Source organism: Podarcis vaucheri (assembly GCF_965113315.1).
Source record: "Podarcis vaucheri genome assembly, chromosome: 7".
NCBI lineage: Eukaryota > Metazoa > Chordata > Lepidosauria > Squamata > Lacertidae > Podarcis > Podarcis vaucheri.
In genome coordinates, this window is record NC_138765.1 from 6,541,930 (window position 1) to 6,561,506 (window position 19,577).

General features: G+C 50.0%; 1 protein-coding gene and 1 long non-coding RNA gene across 8 annotated transcripts; one reads left to right on the forward strand and one right to left on the reverse strand.

Moving 5' to 3' along the window:
• Nucleotides 1-349: 349 nt before the first annotated feature.
• Nucleotides 350-2,107, forward strand: LOC309538220. The gene is made up of 2 exons (XR_014222136.1): nucleotides 350-1,166; nucleotides 1,363-2,107. It is a non-coding gene; the product is annotated as an uncharacterized lncRNA (long non-coding RNA).
• A 10,374-nt stretch (nucleotides 2,108-12,481) lies between these two features.
• Nucleotides 12,482-19,298, reverse strand: LOC309536795 (uncharacterized protein). Of its 7 annotated transcripts, none has more exons than XM_082231117.1 (6): nucleotides 18,800-19,298; nucleotides 15,897-16,378; nucleotides 15,635-15,716; nucleotides 15,291-15,373; nucleotides 14,716-14,842; nucleotides 12,482-14,446 (listed from the first exon to the last, which is right to left on the reverse strand). In XM_082231117.1, the coding sequence occupies exons 2-6, from the start codon at nucleotides 16,308-16,310 to the stop codon at nucleotides 13,242-13,244; spliced, it is 1,911 nt and encodes a 636-aa protein (XP_082087243.1). In that variant the 5' UTR covers nucleotides 16,311-16,378; nucleotides 18,800-19,298; the 3' UTR covers nucleotides 12,482-13,241. The 7 variants fall into 7 exon arrangements, with proteins under 7 accessions (XP_082087243.1, XP_082087242.1, XP_082087244.1 ...); XM_082231116.1 differs by having other exon boundaries at nucleotides 15,897-16,401; XM_082231118.1 differs by lacking the exon at nucleotides 18,800-19,298 and adding an exon at nucleotides 18,251-18,789 and having other exon boundaries at nucleotides 15,897-16,327.
• Nucleotides 19,299-19,577: the final 279 nt, after the last annotated feature.

Here is a 19,577-nt window from a genome sequence, read left to right on the forward strand (position 1 = left end):
TCTTCTCCAGGCTAAACATGCCCAGCTCCCTTAGCCGTTCCTCATAAGGCATCGTTTCCAGGCCTTTGACCATTTTGGTTGCTCTCCTCTGGACACGTTCCAGTTGGTCAGTGTCCTTCTTGAAGTGTGGTGCCCAGAACTGGACACAGTACTCCAGGTGAGGTCTGACCAGAGCAGAATACAGTGGCACTATTACTTCCCTTGATCTAGATGCTATACTCCTATTGATGCAGCCCAGAATTGCATTGGCTTTTTTAGCTGCCGCGTCACACTGTTGGCTCGTGTCAAGTTTGTGGTCAACGAAGACTCCTAGATCCTTTTCACATGTACTGCTCTCAAGCAGTGTGTGACTGAAAAGCAAAGGATCTCTAGCCCTGACTTAAGACATCCCTACAGTTTATATGTGGGGTATTTCCAAACTGGCACCTGCCATTAAAGGGGAACGGTCATAGGTAGAGTGTCTTCTTGGTATGCAGTGGTCTCAGGTTCAATCCCCAATGGTGTCACCAGGTGGGACAGGGAGAGGTTCCTGCCAGAAACCCTGGAGAACTATGGCTGCCAGTCCGTTTAGACAATATTGAGCTACGTGGATGAATGATCTCATTATAAGACAGCTTCCTATTTATTGATGTGCATCTCATAGTAGGCTGTGGGGCCGAAGGCTCCTCCAAACTTCCGCTTGTGCTGTGCCTTGTTTCTCCTTTGCCCCAACCCCACCCCTTTCCTAGGGAAAAACTGCTCTTTAGTGATAATTCGGCACAAATGGCTATCCGGGGGGAACCCAAATTGTCATTTGCGCTGACAGAGAGCGGTTTCCCCCAGGGGAAACAGTGCCAAGAGGAAGTGTGGCTAAGCCCCAAGTTAACTTCCACCTTCCACTTTTGTTGCAGGGGAGAAGAGTGAGCATTGCAGGCCAAAGCCTCCCCCCCCCCTTCTACCCCTGAGTATCCCAGATCCTTTCCCTGGGTGCAAGGGAGCCTAGGTAGGCCTCTGCTGAAGAGGGAGGCTCTGCCTGTGGCTTCTTCCTTGAGTCTGATATTAGACAAAATTTGGGGGTTGGCTTGTACAGCCCAACTCCCCATCAAGGGACCCGGTATCCCCCTAGGTTCATTATCTGCCAGAGAAGAATGAGTGGAGGCAGGAACTATTTGGAACTAAATTTTGGGGTTGTCTATTAGTGGATTAGAGGGATTAGCAAGTGAAAAGAACTCCGCCTATTGGGAAAGGTTTTGTCAAGAGCTTCCTTCTACCAGCTTTAGAGGGAGTCTTAAAACTGGGGGCTAAAGATGGCCCTGATCTTGCTCTCATGTACCATTTCAGACATGTGGTTTATGCACATGTATGTTTACCTTGTGCACTTAGGAACATTCGTATTATTTATGACACCTTAAAATTCCAGTAACAGGTGAGCTTTTTGTGGCCCAAGCCTTTCTCCCTGCAGCGGTGCTAAGTCCTGCTCTGTGCTTTCATAGTCTCCTAGAACTGCAGAGTCGGAAGGCACTTCAAAGATCATCTAGTCCAACCCCCTGCAATGCAAGAATCGCACCCCCGATAGATAAGCATCCAACCTCTACTTAAAAACCTCCAAGGAAGCACAACTGGAAAAGGACTGCAGAAGATTATTCCAGTATATGATTACAGAAGTGAGGTTGTTATATGCACAAACATGGCAAGATGGAGCTCTACCTACTGTAGAGGAATGGCTGAGAAAATTATTGGACTTAGCTGAGATGGCAAAGCTAATGTGTTTAATTAGAGAAAAATTATTATTGACATTTACTAAGGTTTGGAATCTCCTAATGGATTTTTTGCATGAAAGAGAAAATGAACTTATGACATCTGGATTTGAAGATTGAAAAAAAAATCACTGGCTTGTAGATAATAAAATAGTTGGAGGTTAATGAGTGGATACTGTATTTAGCTGCAGGACAGAGAACCAGAAGTCTTTTAATCTCCCCCCCCCCCATTTTTCTTTCTTTTCTCTCTCTCTTCTGTTTCTTTCCCCCTTTCTTTGCTTTCTTCTTTTTGCTACTGTTCCTTTTTTTTTTAAAGATTAGATTGTAAAAGCACCTTTATTCTGCTGTATCATTAAAAGATACTTCATATTTGGTGTGAACTTTTGTATATCTTTGGACAAATGAAAATATTTCTTAAAATACAAACAAACAAACCTCTGAGGAAGGAAAAGGCGCCATTTTCTGAGGGAGCCTGCCCTCGGCTTCCACCCAACCCCTTCCTGGAAATGACCGGGGCTCTGAGTAAGGTAACTGCCGCTCCGGTGGGTCAGGCTGGGAGGCCCCCCAGCCAGCCTTTGCCCATAGCTGTGAGGGGTTTTTGGCCAGGCCAGCTCACCCCCCAAAAAAGTACCGTATTTTGCGCCCCATAAGACGCTCTGGCCCATAAGACGCACCTAGTTTTTTGGGGGGGAAATAAAGAAAAAAAAAATTATTTCCCCCCCCCCCAGGTGCGGGGCTGGAAGAACCAGGTCGGGGAACAGTGGGAAGGCATGCTCTGCCTCCCCGCTGTCCCCCGAGCTTGTGGGGCTGGCGATGGGGAGAAGTGCACCAGTCCCGGGACGGCAGGCAGCTCTGTGCCGCCATCCAGAGCGGGGCGGGACTTAGCGCCCCGCTCGGGATGGCGGCGCAGAGCTGCGCTGGTCCCAGGACCGCAGGCAGCTCTGTGCGGCCCCCGGGAGCGGGGTCGGAGCTTCTCCCCCGGCTCCCGGTGGCCGCGCAGAGCTGCGCTGGTCCCGGGATTGCAGGCAGCTCTGCGCAACCCTCGGAGCCGGTCTCCCGAGGGTTGCGCAGAGCTTCCTGAAGCCTGGAGAGCGAGAGGGGTCGGTGCGCACCGACCCCCCTCGCTCTCCAGGCTTCAGCGAAAGCCTGCATTCGCCCCATAAGACGCAGGCACATTTCCCCTTCATTTTTGGAGGGGGAAAAGTGCGTCTTATGGGGCGAAAAATACGGTACATATAGCGCCTCCACTTTCAATTCATAGAGTCTTTTACTAGATGGGGATGACTCCCCTTCTGGAGACAGGCAGGGTCTTCATGTCTCTGAGAGAAACGGTTGCTGGTTCTGTGAGAATTTTCCCTTGGCCTCGTCCTCGCCTTCGGCCTGTTTCCTGAGGGAGTTTGCCCCCCGAGTTTCCCTCTTGGTTGCTCCCCCTTCCCGCTTCTCATTCACCCCCCCATTGTCTAGGTCAGGGAAGTTTGGGGGCAGCTGGATTCCACCCCCCACCCTCGTGGCCAGGCAGGCCCAGGAGGAGCCCATGGAGGCGGCAGGGCCAGGAGATGGCGTTTCCCGCCCTTTTCCAAAAAAGGCGGGAACGCCATTTTGTTTCTTCCGGAGGCCCCAGCCGCTCCCAGAGCCGCCATGGCTCCCTTGTGGGCCTTGTGGCTCTCATGCTCTCTCCTCCCAGCTGAAGGAGGGCGGCACCTTCGGGTGCCAGCGCTCACGGGGCGTCCTCAGCTGCCTTCCTGCCATGATGGCTTTGCCTCTCTCCTCGCCGTGTTGGCCCAACGGAGGCCTCCCAATGGCAGGCGGCCAGAACAGGCGAAGGGGGCAAGGAGGGAAAGCCCCTCTCTGTGTCTGAGGCCTAAGGAGGAGAATATTAATAATAAGAAGAAAGGCTTTTTCTCCTCAGAAGTGGGGGGTTCCCTCAGGGGAGTTTGACCCCTGGGCCATCTTGCTTCGTCACCCCAAGAGTCAACGCAAGCAGAAGAGGTCTACCTGCAGAAATAAGGGGAAGACAAGGCTGGATTGTCCCTTTCTGGCTCCTCGAAGTCAGGGGCCCAGGAGTCCCCTAGTTTATCTTGCATTTCCCCAAAGTTGTTGAGCTTTTTAAGGGCCAATTTTCCTACTTTCTGTGTGAACCTGTTTTGTGCTGTGGAATGAGGGAACCATCTGGCTGCAAGGGAACCCTAGAGGCCAACCTGTGGGAAAGTGGTTGTGGGAAGTAAAAGGGAAAGTCGGGTATGTCATGTGGTCTTTTATTGTGGGCTGGACCTCCCAGGTTTATTCTGATGGCCATTTAATTATTAGAAGAGAGAGTCATATTAAGTATATGTAATCCTCTACAGAACCACGTGTGTTGGATAGTGTCAGGGAACTGACATCAGAGGAAAGGGAGGTGGTAGGGCTCCCAGAGGCTGGGAGGGAGTCAGCAGCTAAAGCAGGGACCAGCAGGGGGAGCGAGGGGTCTCTGGAGGAGGATCTCAGGAATGCTGAGAGAGACGCAGCAGCCAAGGCAGGAACTAGCAGGGGAGAGGGAGGGGTGAGAGACACGTCCAGCGAAAACAGCGGGGAGGTGTCAGAAGCAACCATAGGGAGACCCATGCTTCGCCGGAAGCTGCCACGTCGTGAGTCCAGGAGACGCGTTTCCGTTAAGGAGCTTCTTTGCTGGAAGCGCTTCCGCAGGCAGCCACTGTCAGACTCTACTAGTGACTAGAGCAGACATGTCTGAGGAGCTCTGTCACACACAGAGGTTTGTGGAGCCGCACAAACTCAGAGGGAGCACAATTTTAAGCACAAGCAGCTAATCATCCCCTCATAGCAGTCTGACAGTCTCTGTACGCTGCCTGTGCAGGAGAAAGCATCATGAGCAACCCAGCCGGAACCGGAGGGGCAGGGGTTGGAGCTGGTCCAAGCTTGGAAGAAAGGTATCAAGCTTTGGAGGTCCAACTTGCGCTGCAGACGGCGAGGCTCGAGGAAAGAAGGGCTCAGGATGCAGACAAGAAGGGGAGAACCACTCAGTTCCCCAGAAAGGTACCAGGATTGGTGCAGAAGTTTGGGGGGGACCCCAAGGATTACCATGCCTTTAGGACAGAGATGCAATATGCCCTTAACGTGCAGTTTGAGGAGTTCCCTGATGAGGAATCGCGAGTTGCTTTCGTAATTGGGCATCTTGAGAAGGGGGCGCGAGACTGGGTTCGACCCCTGATGGCAACGCACAATGATATCCTAAAGGACACTATGAAGTTCTTTCGTGCAATGGATATCATGTTTTCCAGCGATATTGAGGAAGGGGTGGTGCGCAGACAGCTAATGGCTTGCAAGCAGGGAAGCCGATCTGTCCGTGAGTACTGGACTGAATTTACCATGCTGATTCACAGATTGGGGTGGGATTTATCGGCGGCACCCATTCAGATGCTATTTGAAGAAGGTCTTTCTTCGGCTGTGAAAGACGAGCTGTCCCGGAGCCCCAGGGCGGTGTCTATGGATCAGCTGACCAAATCTGCGCTGACCATTGGAGCGCGCCAGGAGGCAAGAGCCTTGGAGAGGCGGGAAGGGAGAGGGGAACGTTGGAAGGAGTTCCGCATTCCAGACATTCCTGAGCCAGCTTTCCCGCCGGCAGAGCCGATGGAAGTCGGAACAGCCCGCGCGCGCGCAGTTTCAAAGCCCAGTGAGGGGGCTAAGAAGGAGGGAAAAGGGGCCCGGAAATGCTATCTCTGCCAACAGCCAGGCCACTTTGCCAGAGTCTGCCCCCAGAGGAAGGAATGGCAAGGAATGGTGGGAGCTGTTGAGGGGGGAGAGCAGGGAGAAACGGAGCAGGTAAAAGCCAACGCCTGGTTGCCACAGTCGGGGCACTGCAGCCAGGCCAAAGAGCAGTGAAAGTGCCCGTGCCAGAAGCTCCTCGACCTGCTCTAGTGATTGAAGTGTCGCTAGAGCTGCAAAATGGACACCCCCTAAAAATAAAGGCGCTGTTGGACTCAGGCAGCTCCTGCAATTTTATGAGCAAGGAGTTTGCTGCTGAACACCAGATACAGACGATCCCTTTAAGCAACCCCCTGCAGGTGACCACGATCGATGGCAGGGAACTGTTGGGAGGAGGAGTCAGCTTGCAGACCGTCCCAATGATAATGAGGGTGGCAAGGCACACAGAACTGATAGCGTTTAATGTGGCCACCTTGGGAGGCGCTCCCATTATTTTGGGAATGAGCTGGCTAGCCCTACATGATCCGCTGGTGGGCTGGCATCAAAGAGTGGTTTCCTTCGGTTCAGCACATTGCTTAGAACACTGCAGGGGGGAAAAGGGTTCAGCAGGGGCCCAAGCCACCCTAGCAGGGACTGAAGTAATGGAGAAGGTGAAGGTGCCACCACAGTATGCAGATCTCAGCGACGTGTTCAGCGAGAAGGAAGCTGACCAACTACCCCCGCATAGGCCCTTTGATTGCCAGATCAATTTACTCCCTGGAGCACAGCTTCCTGTAGGCAAGTTGTATGCCATGTCAGACAGGGAAATGCAGGAGTTGCGAGAGTTCATTGACAAGAACCTGAAGAGAGGCTTCATCAGAGAGTCCAAGGCAGCGGGGGGTAGCCCAGTGTTTTTTGTGGATAAAAAGCACACGGACAAGCTGAGACTTGTATGTGATTTCAGGTGGTTAAATGCAGTGACAGAGCCGGCGGCTTTTCCTATGCCCAGGATTGATGATATTTTGACCAGGGTGCGGAAGGGAAAGATTTTTACAAAGCTGGACCTAAGGGGGGCGTACAACCTGATACGTATAAGGAAAGGGGATGAATGGAAAACCACCATGTTCACCCCTTTGGGGGCATTTGAATATCTCGTGATGCCTTTTGGATTACAAACAGGCTCCGCGTGTTTTCAATCGTTCATGAACCACGTACTGGGGCCTTTGCTCTACAAGAATTGCGTGGCCTTCCTAGATGATGTGTTGGTGTATTCGGAGAATGAGGAGCAACACGTGAGAGACGTCAGAGAAGTGTTGAGCAGGCTGCAAGCCAACAGGCTGTGGGTGAAACTGGAGAAGTGTCAGTTTCATACCAAGGAGGTGGAATTCCTGGGGTACCGCCTGTCAGACAAGGGGTTGGCCATGGACCCCGGCAAGGTTCAAGCAGTGCTGGAATGGAAAACACCCAAAACCAAGAAGGATGTGCAGAGGTTCCTAGGGTTTGGAAACTTTTATCGTAAGTTCATCCGAAACTTCGCCCACCTGACGGCGCCCATCACGGACTGTCTCAGCAGTAAAAAGAAGTTTGTTTGGACGGCGGAGGCGGAGCGAGCGTTTGAGGAACTGAAAAGGGCCTTCGCCTCTGAAGAACAACTTCTGCATGTGGATTTACAAAAAAAGCTGAGGGTCGAAACAGACGCATCTGACAGAGCCATAGGGGCGGTGCTTCTTCTGCAGCCGGGGAAGGAGGAGTCAGAGTGGCGACCGTGTGCCTTCTTTTCGCGAAAGCTGAACAAATCCGAGAGGAACTACACGGTGTACGACCGGGAACTTCTTGCTATTCATGAGGCTTTCCGGAGATGGAGGCACCTGCTAATTGGTGCACAACATAAGGTGCAAGTGTGCACGGACCATAAGAATCTAGAGTATTGGAGAACTGCGCGAGTGCTCAACCAACGGCAGTTGAGATGGGCCCAGGAGTTCTCCAAATTTAACTTTGAGATTTGTTACGTGCCAGGCCCAGAGAACATTAGGGCGGACGCTCTCTCACGCAAACCTGAATATTTGGAGGGGGAGGGAGCACCCGAAGAGACCCATGTCATTCCAGAGGACCGCTGGGTGTGTGGGGCGGCATTGGTGGGGCAAAGGGAACTGGTAGAGGGAACGGTGCAGGATGAATACGCCCAGGACAAACTCAGGGGTCTCAGGAGGGAGGGAGACAAACCCGGGGCTTTTGAGGAGAGAAACGGGGCGTTGTACTACAAGGGAGCGTTATATATACCTGAAGGGGAATTGAGGGAAAAGGTACTCAAGCAACTGCATGATAGCCCCACAGCAGGGCATTTTGGGCAACACAAAACCATGTGGCTGGTTACCAGGGAATTCTGGTGGCCCAAGGTCAGGGAAGATGTGCGGGAGTATGTGAGAGGGTGTGACCAATGCCAACGAGCCAAGGGGGAGAGGCGGGCACCGGCAGGTTTATTAGAACCACTACCCACGCCTGAAAGACCGTGGGAAGCAGTGGCAATAGATTTCATGACTGATCTGCCAAGGTCCAGAGGGAAAACAGCCATCATGGTTGTGGTAGACCTGTTAACCAAGATGGCCCACTTTATAGCCTGCTCACATGCGGTCACAGCAGAAGAAACCGCTAAATTGTTTGTAGAAAATGTGTTTAGGCTGCATGGCGCCCCCTTGAGGGTGGTTTCGGACCGAGGGAAACAATTTACTTCCAGGTTCTGGAGGAAGCTCATGAGCTTACTGCATGTAGAGGTTAATTTCTCAACTGCCCGTCATCCAGAAACCAACGGGCAGGCGGAAAGAGCTAATGGTGTCCTCCAGCAATATTTGAGGTGTTATGTGAATGACAGAGAGAATGATTGGGTGGAGAAGCTGGCGTTGGCAGAATTTGCCTACAACAATGCAGAGAACGTGTCCACGGGGATGAGCCCCTTTTTGGCTAATCACGGGTGCCATCCCCGAGCCTTCCCAGGGGGGGAAGGGGAGAACTGGAGCGTTCCAGCTGCAGAACAGTTTGTTGAAGAAATGGAAGCGATCCATCGCCAGCTCCAACTTAACTTAAACAGGGCTAAGGAGGAATATAAGAGGCAGGCAGACAAAAACAGAAGGGAAGGTGAAAGCATTAGGGTGGGGGACCAGGTGTGGCTGTCCACCCAAGGGTTACCATTCAAAGGGGGTTGTAAGAAGTTAAGACCCAAAAGGCTGGGCCCATTTGAAGTCACGCAGCAGGTCAACCCAGTGGCTTTCAGACTCCGGTTACCGAACCACATGAAGCTGCACCCAGTGTTCCACAGGTCGTTGCTGTCACCGTATAAAGGGGACAGAGAAGGGAGGGTCAATAGGGGACCAGCTATGGAGGAAAGGGAACACAGCTACCATGTAGCGGAGATTCTCGATTCCAGGTGGAAGGGAGATCAAGTAGAGTATTTGGTAATGTGGGAAGGGGAACCGGAGTCGGAAAACACCTGGGTCATGGCAGAGGAGGTAGATGACGAGGTTTTGATAGAAACTTTTCATCAGAGATTCCCTCGTAAACCTCAGCCAGTGGCGAGGTTCCGGAGGGAATACTTTGCCACCACCGATGAAGAAGAAGAGTTGGAGGGGTTCTCTGATTCCGAGGCGGAGGAGGATTCAGCGAGCCGGAACGAAGACCGATGGAGGGAAATGTTCGAGACGTCTGAAGATGAAGAGGATTCTTTTCGGGGTTTTAGCTCCTCACCGCCCAGAGGAGAGAGTAGGGGCGGGGGGGAAGGGGGCCCTGGAGGGGAGGTGGATGTCAGGGAACTGACATCAGAGGAAAGGGAGGTGGTAGGGCTCCCAGAGGCTGGGAGGGAGTCAGCAGCTAAAGCAGGGACCAGCAGGGGGAGCGAGGGGTCTCTGGAGGAGGATCTCAGGGATGCTGAGAGAGACGCAGCAGCCAAGGCAGGAACTAGCAGGGGAGAGGGAGGGGTGAGAGACACGTCCAGCGAAAACAGCGGGGAGGTGTCAGAAGCAACCATAGGGAGACCCATGCTTCGCCGGAAGCTGCCACGTCGTGAGTCCAGGAGACGCGTTTCCGTTAAGGAGCTTCTTTGCTGGAAGCGCTTCCGCAGGCAGCCACTGTCAGACTCTACTAGTGACTAGAGCAGACATGTCTGAGGAGCTCTGTCACACACAGAGGTTTGTGGAGCCGCACAAACTCAGAGGGAGCACAATTTTAAGCACAAGCAGCTAATCATCCCCTCATAGATAGCGAGCAAAGAAAAACAGCCATTTCCTGTTTTAAAGGATGCAAGGCAAGCACACACACAGCCGCTCTAAAATAAATAAATAAATAAATAAATAATAATAATAATAATAATTTATTATTTGTACCACGCCCATCTGGCTGGGTTTCCCCAGCCACTCTGGGCGGCTTCCAACAAAGATGAAAAATACACTAAAATGTCACATATTAAAAACTTCCCTGAACAGGGCTGAGCTTAAATCCAATCTTTAGCCGTTCAAAAATGAAGCAATGCAAGAGACAGTATTCTATGAATACAGTTCAGCCACAAAAATTAAAAGGTCTGGAAAACAAGCTGGGTATGTTTAGCCTGAAGAGGAGACTGAGAGGAGACACGATGGACCTCCTGTTTGGCTGCCATGGCGAATGGCTGTACCCATAACAGCAGAGCCCTTTCGTGCGGGTAACGAGGATAATATGGGAGTAATTATCCTCCCAACCGCCGCCCCCCAGGGCTGGGGGGGGGAGCAGCCCACCCGCAGATTGTCTGATACCGGCTGCCTGTCCTGAAGGAATGCGGGGGGCAGGGGGATGCTGGGTGCAATGCATCGCGCATCACAGCAACTCTCCAAAGCCTCTGTTTTTAAGGACTCCTCTGTTTTTTAAGATAAAAAATTGGACTAAACTAACAGGCATGCTCTGAACTAGAGGAGATAAAGTAACTTGCTAATTTAACCAGCCACTGAAAAGGATTCAATTTGGAGAAAGACTTTTGTCGTAACTAAAGGGCAACTGTTTGAAATACGCAAGCGGGCCTGAAAGAGCATTTTGCTGCCATTGTGGTTTAAATAGAATACTGACTGGGTGAAGATTCCATACCAATAAAACAACAATACAATATACAAAGAATAAAAATTAAAAGTCCGTTATATAGAATACACTGTAGGGTTTGAGTCAGTAGTCAAATAGTGGAGCTTATTCTAATTGTCCCAGCTAAAAAACGTGCAGCCTTTGCTGTCACCTGCTCATCCTGATCTGCCAAGAGAAAGGAAACTGTGAAGAAGGTATTAAACACCTTGGCCAAGAACTTGCAAGTCACAGTTCTGGATACGTAGTTAAAATAGCTATGGGGCACCAGATGTGGCACAGATTCCAGCTACAATCCTCACCTCATACAAACAAAAGTCTCCTGAAATTAATTCTGTATACAGCCACTACTATAATTTGCCCCTTAAGTGAGTTCTTTGATGGGAAGCGAGGCGGGCCCTGTGACTGAAGCTCTTTCCACATTCTTGGCACTGAAATAGTTTCACCTTGCTGTGAATGCTTTGATGGATCATGAGTTTGGCCTTCTCAATGAAGCCCCTTCCACTTTCCAAGCACTGATAGGGTTTCCCCCCTGTATGAATTCTTTGATGTACAGTAAGCTGGCCTTCCCCTTCATGGGCCTTGCCGTGGTGAAGGGGCTTGAATAACTGAGAGAAGCTATGAGCTATGCCGTGCAGGGCCACCCAAGATGGACAGGTCATAGTGGAGAGTTTTGACCAAACCTGATCCACCTGGAGCAGGAACCGGCAAGCCACTCCAGTATCCCTGCCAAGAAAACTCCATGGACAAAGACAACAGGCATATAAAAGTTAGGACGCTGGAAGATGAGCCCCTCAAGTCGGAAGGCGTCCAACATGAAACTGAGGAAGAGCAGAGGACAAGTACAAGTAGATTCAGAGCTGATGAAGCGGCTGGGCCAAAGCCAAAAGGTCGCTCAGTTGCGGATATGCCTGGAAGTGAAAGGAAAGTCCAATGCTGCAAAGAAAAATATTGCATAGGAACCTGGAATGTAAGAACCATGAACCTTGGTAAATTGGATGTGGTCAAACATCCTGGGCATCAGTGAACTAAAATGGACGGGACTGGGCGAATTCAGTTCGGATGACCATCGTATCTACTACTGTGGGCAAGAATCCCATAAAAGAAATGGAGTTGCCCTCATAGTCAGCAAAAGAGTGGCGAAAGCTGTACTGGGATGCAATCTCAAAAATGATAGAATGAGCCAGACATCCTGGAGAGTGAAGTCAAATGGGCCTTAGAAAGCACTGCTAATAACAAGGCCAGTGGAAGAGATGATATTCCAGCTGAACTATTTCAGATTTTAAAAGGTGATGTTGTTAAGGTGCTACACTCAATATGCCAGCAAATTTGGAAAACTCAGCAGTGGCCGGAGAATTGGAGAAGATCAGTCTACATCCCAATCCCAAAGAAGGGCAGTGCCAAAGAATGCTCCAACTACCGCACAACTGCACTCATTTCACACACTAGCAAGGTTATGTTTAAAATTCTACAAGGCAGGCTTAAGCAGTATGTGGACCGAGAACTCCCAGAAGTGCAAGCTGGATTTAGAAGAGGCAGAGGAACCAGAGACCAAATTGCAAACATGCGCTGGATTATGGAGAAAGCTAGAGAGTTCCAGAAAGACATCTACTTCTGCTTCATTGACTATGCAAAAGCCTTTGTGTCGACCACAGCAAACTATGGCAAGTTCTTAAAGAAATGGGAGTGCCTGATCACCTCATCTGTCTCCTGAGAAATCTCTATGTGGGACAAGAAGCTACAGTTAGAACTGGATATGGAACAACTGATTGGTTCAAAATTGGGAAAGGAGTACAACAAGGCTGTATATTGCCTCCCTGCTTATTTAATTTATATGCAGAATCCCAAGACGGAATTAAGATTACCGGAAGAAATATCAACAACCTCAGATATGCAGATGACACAACCTTGACGGCAGAAAGTGAGGAGGAGTTAAAGAACCTTTTAATGAGGTGAAAGAGGAGAGCGCAAACATCAAAAAAACTATGATCATGGCCACTGGTCCCATCACCTCCTGGCAAATACTGTAGAAGGGGAAGAAATGGAGGCAGTGAGAGACTTTACTTTCTTGGGCTCCATGATCACTGCAGATGGTGACAGCAGTCATGAAATTAAAAGATGCCTGCTTCTTGGGAGAAAAGCAATGACAAACCTAGACAGCATATTAAAAAGCAGAGACATCACCTTGCCAACAAAGGTCCGTATAGTTAAAGCTATGGTTTTCCCAGTAGTGATGTAGGGAAGTGAGAGCTGGACCATAAAGAAGGCTGATCGCCAAAGAATTGATGCTTTTGAATTATGGTGCTGGAGGAGACTCTTGAGAGTCCCATGGACTGCAAGAAGATCAAACCTCTCCATTCTTAAGGAAATTAGCCCTGAGTGCTCACTGGAAGGACAGATCATGAAGCTGAGGCTCCAATACTTTGGCCACCTCATGAGAAGAGAAGACTCCCTGGAAAAGACCCTGATGTTGGGAAAGATGGAGGGCACAAGGAGAAGGGGACGACAGAGGACGAGATGGTTGGACAGTGTTCTCGAAGCTACCAGCATGAGTTTGACCAAATTGCGGGAGGCAGTGGAAGACAGGAGTGCCTGGCGAGCTCTATTCCATGGGGTCACAAAGAGTCAGACACGACTAAACAACAACAAGCAGGCCTTGGTGACTGAAGCTTTTTCCACATTCCAAACAGTGATAGTGTTTATCTCCAGTATGAATTCTTTGATGGGAAATGAAATTTATTTTCCAAGTGAAGCTCTTTCCACATTCCAAGCACTGATATGGTTTTCCCCCTGTATGAATTCTTTGATGTACAGTAGCTGGCCTTGTTTACTGAAGCTTTTTCCACATTCCAAGCAGTGATAAGGTTTTTCCCCTTTATGAATTCTTTGATGTATAGTAAGATGGCCTTGGTGATTGAAGCTTTTTCCACATTCCAAGCAGTGATAGGCTTTATTTCCAGTAAGAATTCTCTGATGGGAAGTGAAACTTATTCTCCAAGTAAACCTCTTTCCACATTGCAAACACTGATATGGTTTCCCCCCGGAATGAATTCTGTGATGGACAATGAGTCGACTGCTCTGACTGAAGCGCTTTCCACATTCCAAGCACTGATAAAGTTTCTCCCCTGTATGACTTCTCTGATGGACTGTGAGCTGGCTTGATATTCTGAATCTCTTTCCACATTCCAAGCACTGATATGGTTTCTCCCCTGTATGAATTCTTTGATGTACAGTAAGCTGGCCTTGTTGAATGAAGCTTTTTCCACATTCCAAGCAATGATTAGGTTTCTCCCCTGTATGAGTTCTGTAATGGGAAGTTAAAGCGCCCGATTGACTGAAGCTCTTTCCACACTCTTGGCACTGATAGGGTTTCTCCCCTGTATGAATTCTCTGGTGGATAGTGAACTTGTTTCTGTGACTGAAGCTCTTTCCACATTCCAAGCACTGATAACGTTTCTCCCCTGTATGACTTCTCTGATGGACTGTGAGCTGGCTTGATATTCTGAACCTCTTTCTACATTCCAAGCACTGATAAGGTTTCTCCCCTGTATGAATTCTTTGATGTACAGTAAGCTGGCCTTGTTGAACGAAGCTTTTTCCACATTCCAAGCAATGATAAGGTTTCTCCCCTGTATGAATTCTGTAATGGGAAGTTAAAGTGCCCGATTGACTGAAGCTCTTTCCACACTCTTGGCACTGATAGGGTTTCTCCCCTGTATGAATTCTCTGGTGGATAGTGAACTTGTTTCTGTGACTGAAGCTCTTTCCACATTCCAAGCACTGATAGGGTTTCTTCTCAAGGGGATTTCTTTGATTTGAAGTGGAATGGGAGCTCTGACTGAAGCTCCCTCTGCACTCTGAATATGGATATGCCTTCCCCACTCTGTGGATTTTGTTGTGGCCTCCCTTGTTCTTCAGCTCCAATTCATCACCACCTGCAACTGAGAGAGAAACGGATTGGAACCTCGTGGGATCTGTGCCACCTCTAATGTCACTCATCTCTTTAGTCAACACAGGACAGAAAGAAGCAAGAACGGAAACAAAAAATCTGACAGATGATAATAATGATAATAGTCTTCCATCCAAGGTTTTCTGTGGGAGTATTACAATCCTAGGGGCTGTTGAGCCCCATTGAAAAATCAAAGGTTCCTCCCATAGAGATATGTCTTGAATTTCAAAGGAGATAAGATGATCCAAGAGGAAGCCTTACCGAGAGAGTCCAAGATCCCACGATTCTCCTCCGTGACTTCCTTGTGCAGAGCTCTCAGCTCAGGATCCAGCAACGCCCACTCCTCGTTTGTGAAATGCACAGCTACATCTTCAAAGCACACTGGACACTAAAAGAAAAAGAAAAAGGTTGTCCTCTTAAACAACATCAAGGTGAACAGTTACACTTTGCTCTGTTGTCTTCTGCCTCTTAACTGATGTTATATTTTAATGGGATTCTTCTTCTGCACATTTCATTATGGACACATCCCCATTTGCCACATGGAAAGATCCCCTTCTTTCCCTGTGTGCTGTACTTGCCGGGTGGGGAGGACCCTCCTGATGCCCTATAGACAACTTCAAAGTGTTCAGGGGGGCAATGACCGGGGGATGAGAGGGGGAAAGCCCCATTGTGCGACTGATGGGGTGAATCCTTGCCACTGTTTGGTGTGGTGTGGAAACTGCTTAGAAGCCTATTTTAGCATTCAACCCTTCTTTCCTTGGCGGTTCCTCCCACCTTTCCTCTGTGTCCAACCCGTCCATGACATCCTCTTTCCCCACATGGCTCCTTCCTCCCACCTGCTCTGGTTCCACAGGGGCAGCTTCCCCTTCGCCACCAAGAAAAGATGGAGAAACAGGTCTTGCTGGCATCATTCTGTCTCCTACAAGAGAAAAAGGTAAGTGCATGCTTCACTCAGAAGGAAAACTATAGGTGGGCCTTCAAAAAAGTAAGAGCAGCCACATAAACGTGGGCATTAGTAACCATTTCACATAATAGTTGTTGAAAAATACGGTATATCACCCTTTCTCTGGGCTCTGGGCTTCACATGTCTTCTCCAAAAAAGATGTAGAGAACTCACAAATTAGTTTCAAAAACAACATAATGTGATGAAATGGGGGAGAAAAAACTCCTTCCTCCTTACCCGGTGGCCTTACTCTGGAGTCCAACGGAGTTCTCTGTACCTCAGAAGAATCCGGACCCATTTCTGGAAACTGATCCTTCCCCTGCAAGAACACCAAGCAATCAAAACTATTAGATTAGAACTGGAATGGCAAAGGACACAAACACTTTAGGGGTATCGGATATCATTCCTCGGATGCTTTCAAAAAAAAATTAGTAGAGAATTGGGGGATACTCTCAAGTTTGGAGCCCCTCGGAAGTATCCAGAGGAAAATCTCTCTCACCTGCTGCTCTGACTGCTTTCTCTCCTCTGCCTGACTCAGGAGGAAACCTTCAGCCAGGGCCACCGCCTGGGAACTGGTCTCCGCTCCACATTCCCTCACCCAGCTCTCCAGCTCTGGTGGAAGGACAGCCAGGAACTGCTCCAAGATCACTAGGTCCAGCATCTCAGCTTTCGTGTGCATTTCTGGTTTCAGCCACTGACGGCAAAGGTGGTAGAGTCGGTTGCAAACCTCTCGGGGTCCTTCAGCCTCCTGGTTGCAAAGCCGCCTGAGTTGTTGGCTCTGCACCTCTGAGCAGAGGGTGTCCTCCTCACCCAGGATCCTTTGGACAGACTTTCCCCAGATTTCTCCATGGCTAAGAATTTGGATGGAATGAAGTCTTGCTGCTTCAGGCCCAGTTGAGTCTTGCTCATCCATCTCTGTTCTCAGGACACCTCCAGGAAATCGAAAGACGTCCCTACGTCTTCTGCCAAATTCCGTCTGTCCTAATGAGAGGTTTTAGCAAATCCTAAAAAGAAAATATATTTTTCAAATATAAAATAATACACAGTCAGGTGAATAGAAATGTTCCCTGGGAAAGCGTGGATGAGTCTTGCTAAGAACCAGGGCTGGACTACACCACAACTCAGACTGAGCTTTCCTTAATAATTAAAGGGAGGAAGGAAGGAAGAAGAAAGAACCCTCTTTCTTCATTCTGAGGTCCAGAGCTTCACCTGGCCAAAGAACAGATAGGTGGGTTCAAATAACTTGTGGGTGGGGCCAAAAGACGATGTTTTTTAAAAAGAGAAAATAGATATATTTTTCTGATATACCAGTAAATCTGATACACAGTGAGGTGAATAGAAATATTCCCTGGGCAAGCGTGGATGAGTCTTGCTAGGAACCAGGGCTGGACTGCACCACAACTCAGACTGAGCTTTCCTTAAAAAATAAAGGAAGGAAGGAAGGAAGTCAGAATGGATGAGTGAGTCATCTGTACTAAGTGTAACTGGGACCCAGGGCAATAGTGGGGGTCCCTCCCACCCCCAAATGTCAGGGCACATTTCTTTCCTGCTTCTGCCACATGTTGCAGCACTTGCAATCTCCCACATTCTCAAGACTCCTGGGGTGGGTCCCTCTTTCGTTATTCTGAGGGCCAGATCTTTACCTGGCCACCCACCTGAGGACCAGAGCTTCACCTGGCCAAAGAACAGGTAGGTGGGACCAAATAACTTGTGGGGGGGGGCAAAGGACATTGTTAAAAAAAGAGAGATATAGGATTTGCCTTTTTTCAGTGATAGTATTAATTTTATACTCTTCTTTATATTGTAATATACTCTTTTAATCTGCCTTGGGAATTCTGGGTGAACATGAAGTAATTGATTATGATGATGGGAGCGGGGGAGCTTGTCACAGGAGGAGGGGAGACCCCTATTCCTCTTCACCAGCCACAATCATCCCTACCTCTTGGCCTCCCTCATCCCACTCTCCTGCCTCTGGGTCTAGATTGCTCTCTGCCACAGATTCCACCTGCTAACTAAGCCCCGTTACCTCATCAGCTTCAGACACCTCCTCCCCCCAGTCTTCTCCCTCTGACCACTTAGCATTGCCCCCAAACCCCTCCCCTGGCCCAGAACCGCCTTCCCTTGCGGGTTCCCCAGCCGGTTCCCTTCACCATTCCTCTGTGCCCACACAGTCCATGCTGCTCCCTCATTGCATCCTTTATTCTGTTATCACCAGGTTGGGCTCTGGTTTCCTTTTGGGTGAAGACAGTCCAGCCTCCTGTTCTCTCAGGTGCCAACCTGGGGCCTCTTCTGGGAAGCCCACCAGCAGGGCTGGAGCCCAAGGGCAACTCTCTCCCCCTGCACTTCCCAGCAGCTGGCATTCAAAAGCATGGCGGCCTCCAACTGTGGGGGCCAGGAGCCTGAATGGGCCTCATCCTCTTCTAAAGCCCTCTGGCTTGGTGGCCATCCCTTCCTTCTGTGGATGGGATTTCCATGGGTCTACCTGCGCACTGTGACATGGACGGACTTTGTTTATCATAGAGGCCAAGGTTTTAGTTCTACCCCTAAATGTTTCCACCTGGGCTCATGAACGCAATTGATTCCTCAATCCCATCGGGATTCCATTGCATGCCCTTTCCTTCCTGACTCAAGCCCCCCCCCTCCCCAAAGGAGCAAGTGGCGTCTTGATGCTAAGGAAGAAGAGCGTGGCAGACCTCCTGATACTTGCAGCCCCCCTGGTTTTGCAGAGAGGAAGGGGGGCAGAACCTCTTATCCCTGACTTGGGGATCCCCCTGCAGGAGCTGAGCAGGCTCCCCATGGACCCGCCCCACTTCTCCCCAATGCACCCTAAGGCAGAAAAGAGAGGAGACTCACCAGGTCCCTGAAGGGAAACTGAGGCAGCTCCTGCAGCGGAGACGAAAGCCACCCCCCCTCTCTTGCAGGGAGGAAGCTGGGAAAGTGGGAGGGGCTTTTGCTCCGGAGGACCGCATCTCCACCTTATTTCCTGTCCTCTCTAGGAATGCATCTCAGTTCCTTTTAACCCTTGCAAGGTGGAGCAAACAAAGTGAACATTCTCCTCTCTGAGGAGCCACGTGAATTGCAGAAAGAAACCCGAATAAGGCAGGGGAGCTCAGCTGGTAGAACATGAGTCCCTTTGATCTCAACGTCTTGGGTTCGAGCCCCAGCTTGGGCAAGAGATTCCTGCGCTGTCGCGGGTTGGGCTAGATGACTCTGGGGGTCCCAAAGGAGGATGACTCCCTGGCCCTCGTGGCTGGCCTTCTGCGCTGTTCCTTGGAGCCCTTGCAAAGCGGAGCTCCCCAGGCCCCCTTCCCTCTCTTCTTGGGGGACCCTCCTGGCTGCCCTGCCCCCTGGGGACTCCCCCATCTCCCCAAGACAACCTAAGCAGAAGAGAAAGAGACTCACCGGATCCCAGAAGGAGCTGAGACAACAGCCCTCCTCCTTGCAGGAAGGGATGGGGGAGAACCTCCTCCCTTTATTTCCGGTCCTCTCTAGGAATCCAGTTCTGCTCGTTTTAACCCTTGGCGCTCCGGGCGCCCCAGCTCCCCCCTCTCTCCCTCTGCAAAGTCGGCAAGGCCTGGACCCGGGGGGGGGCCTTATTTGGGGGACCCCCTGGACTGGCCTCTGAGCTGCTCCCTCCCTCGGAAACAGGAGCAGGAGGAGCACGAAAGGTCCTGCAAGGACATCCTCCTGGCGGGCCTTTTCCTCGCCACCAGCCTGGCTCTCATTTTGATGCCAGCAGCACCTTGAAAGGACCGAGACCTTAAAACCGCACCTGCCTCTCCCCGACCCCATTTCCTTCGGCGTTACTCTCTTATTTTCTCTTCCTAATACAGTGGTACCTCGGGTTACGAACTTAATTCGTTCTGGAGGTCCTTTCGTAACCTGAGGTACCACTTTAGCTAATGGGGCCTCCTGCTGCCACCATGCGATTTCTGTTCTCATCCTGAGGTAAGGTTCTTTACCCAAGGTACTACTTCCAGGTTATTGCAGTCTGTAACCTGCATAAGTGTTTGTAACCCTGAGGTGTTTGTAACCCGAGGTCCGACTGTAAAGCATTTTCCTTTTAATATTTCCAGTTTTCCCAAATAAAGACAACCCTTCTTGTGATATGTGGAAGCTCAAGATAAACTTACATATAACTATTTGTATCGCCATGTAGAAATGCCACAACACTCTTCCA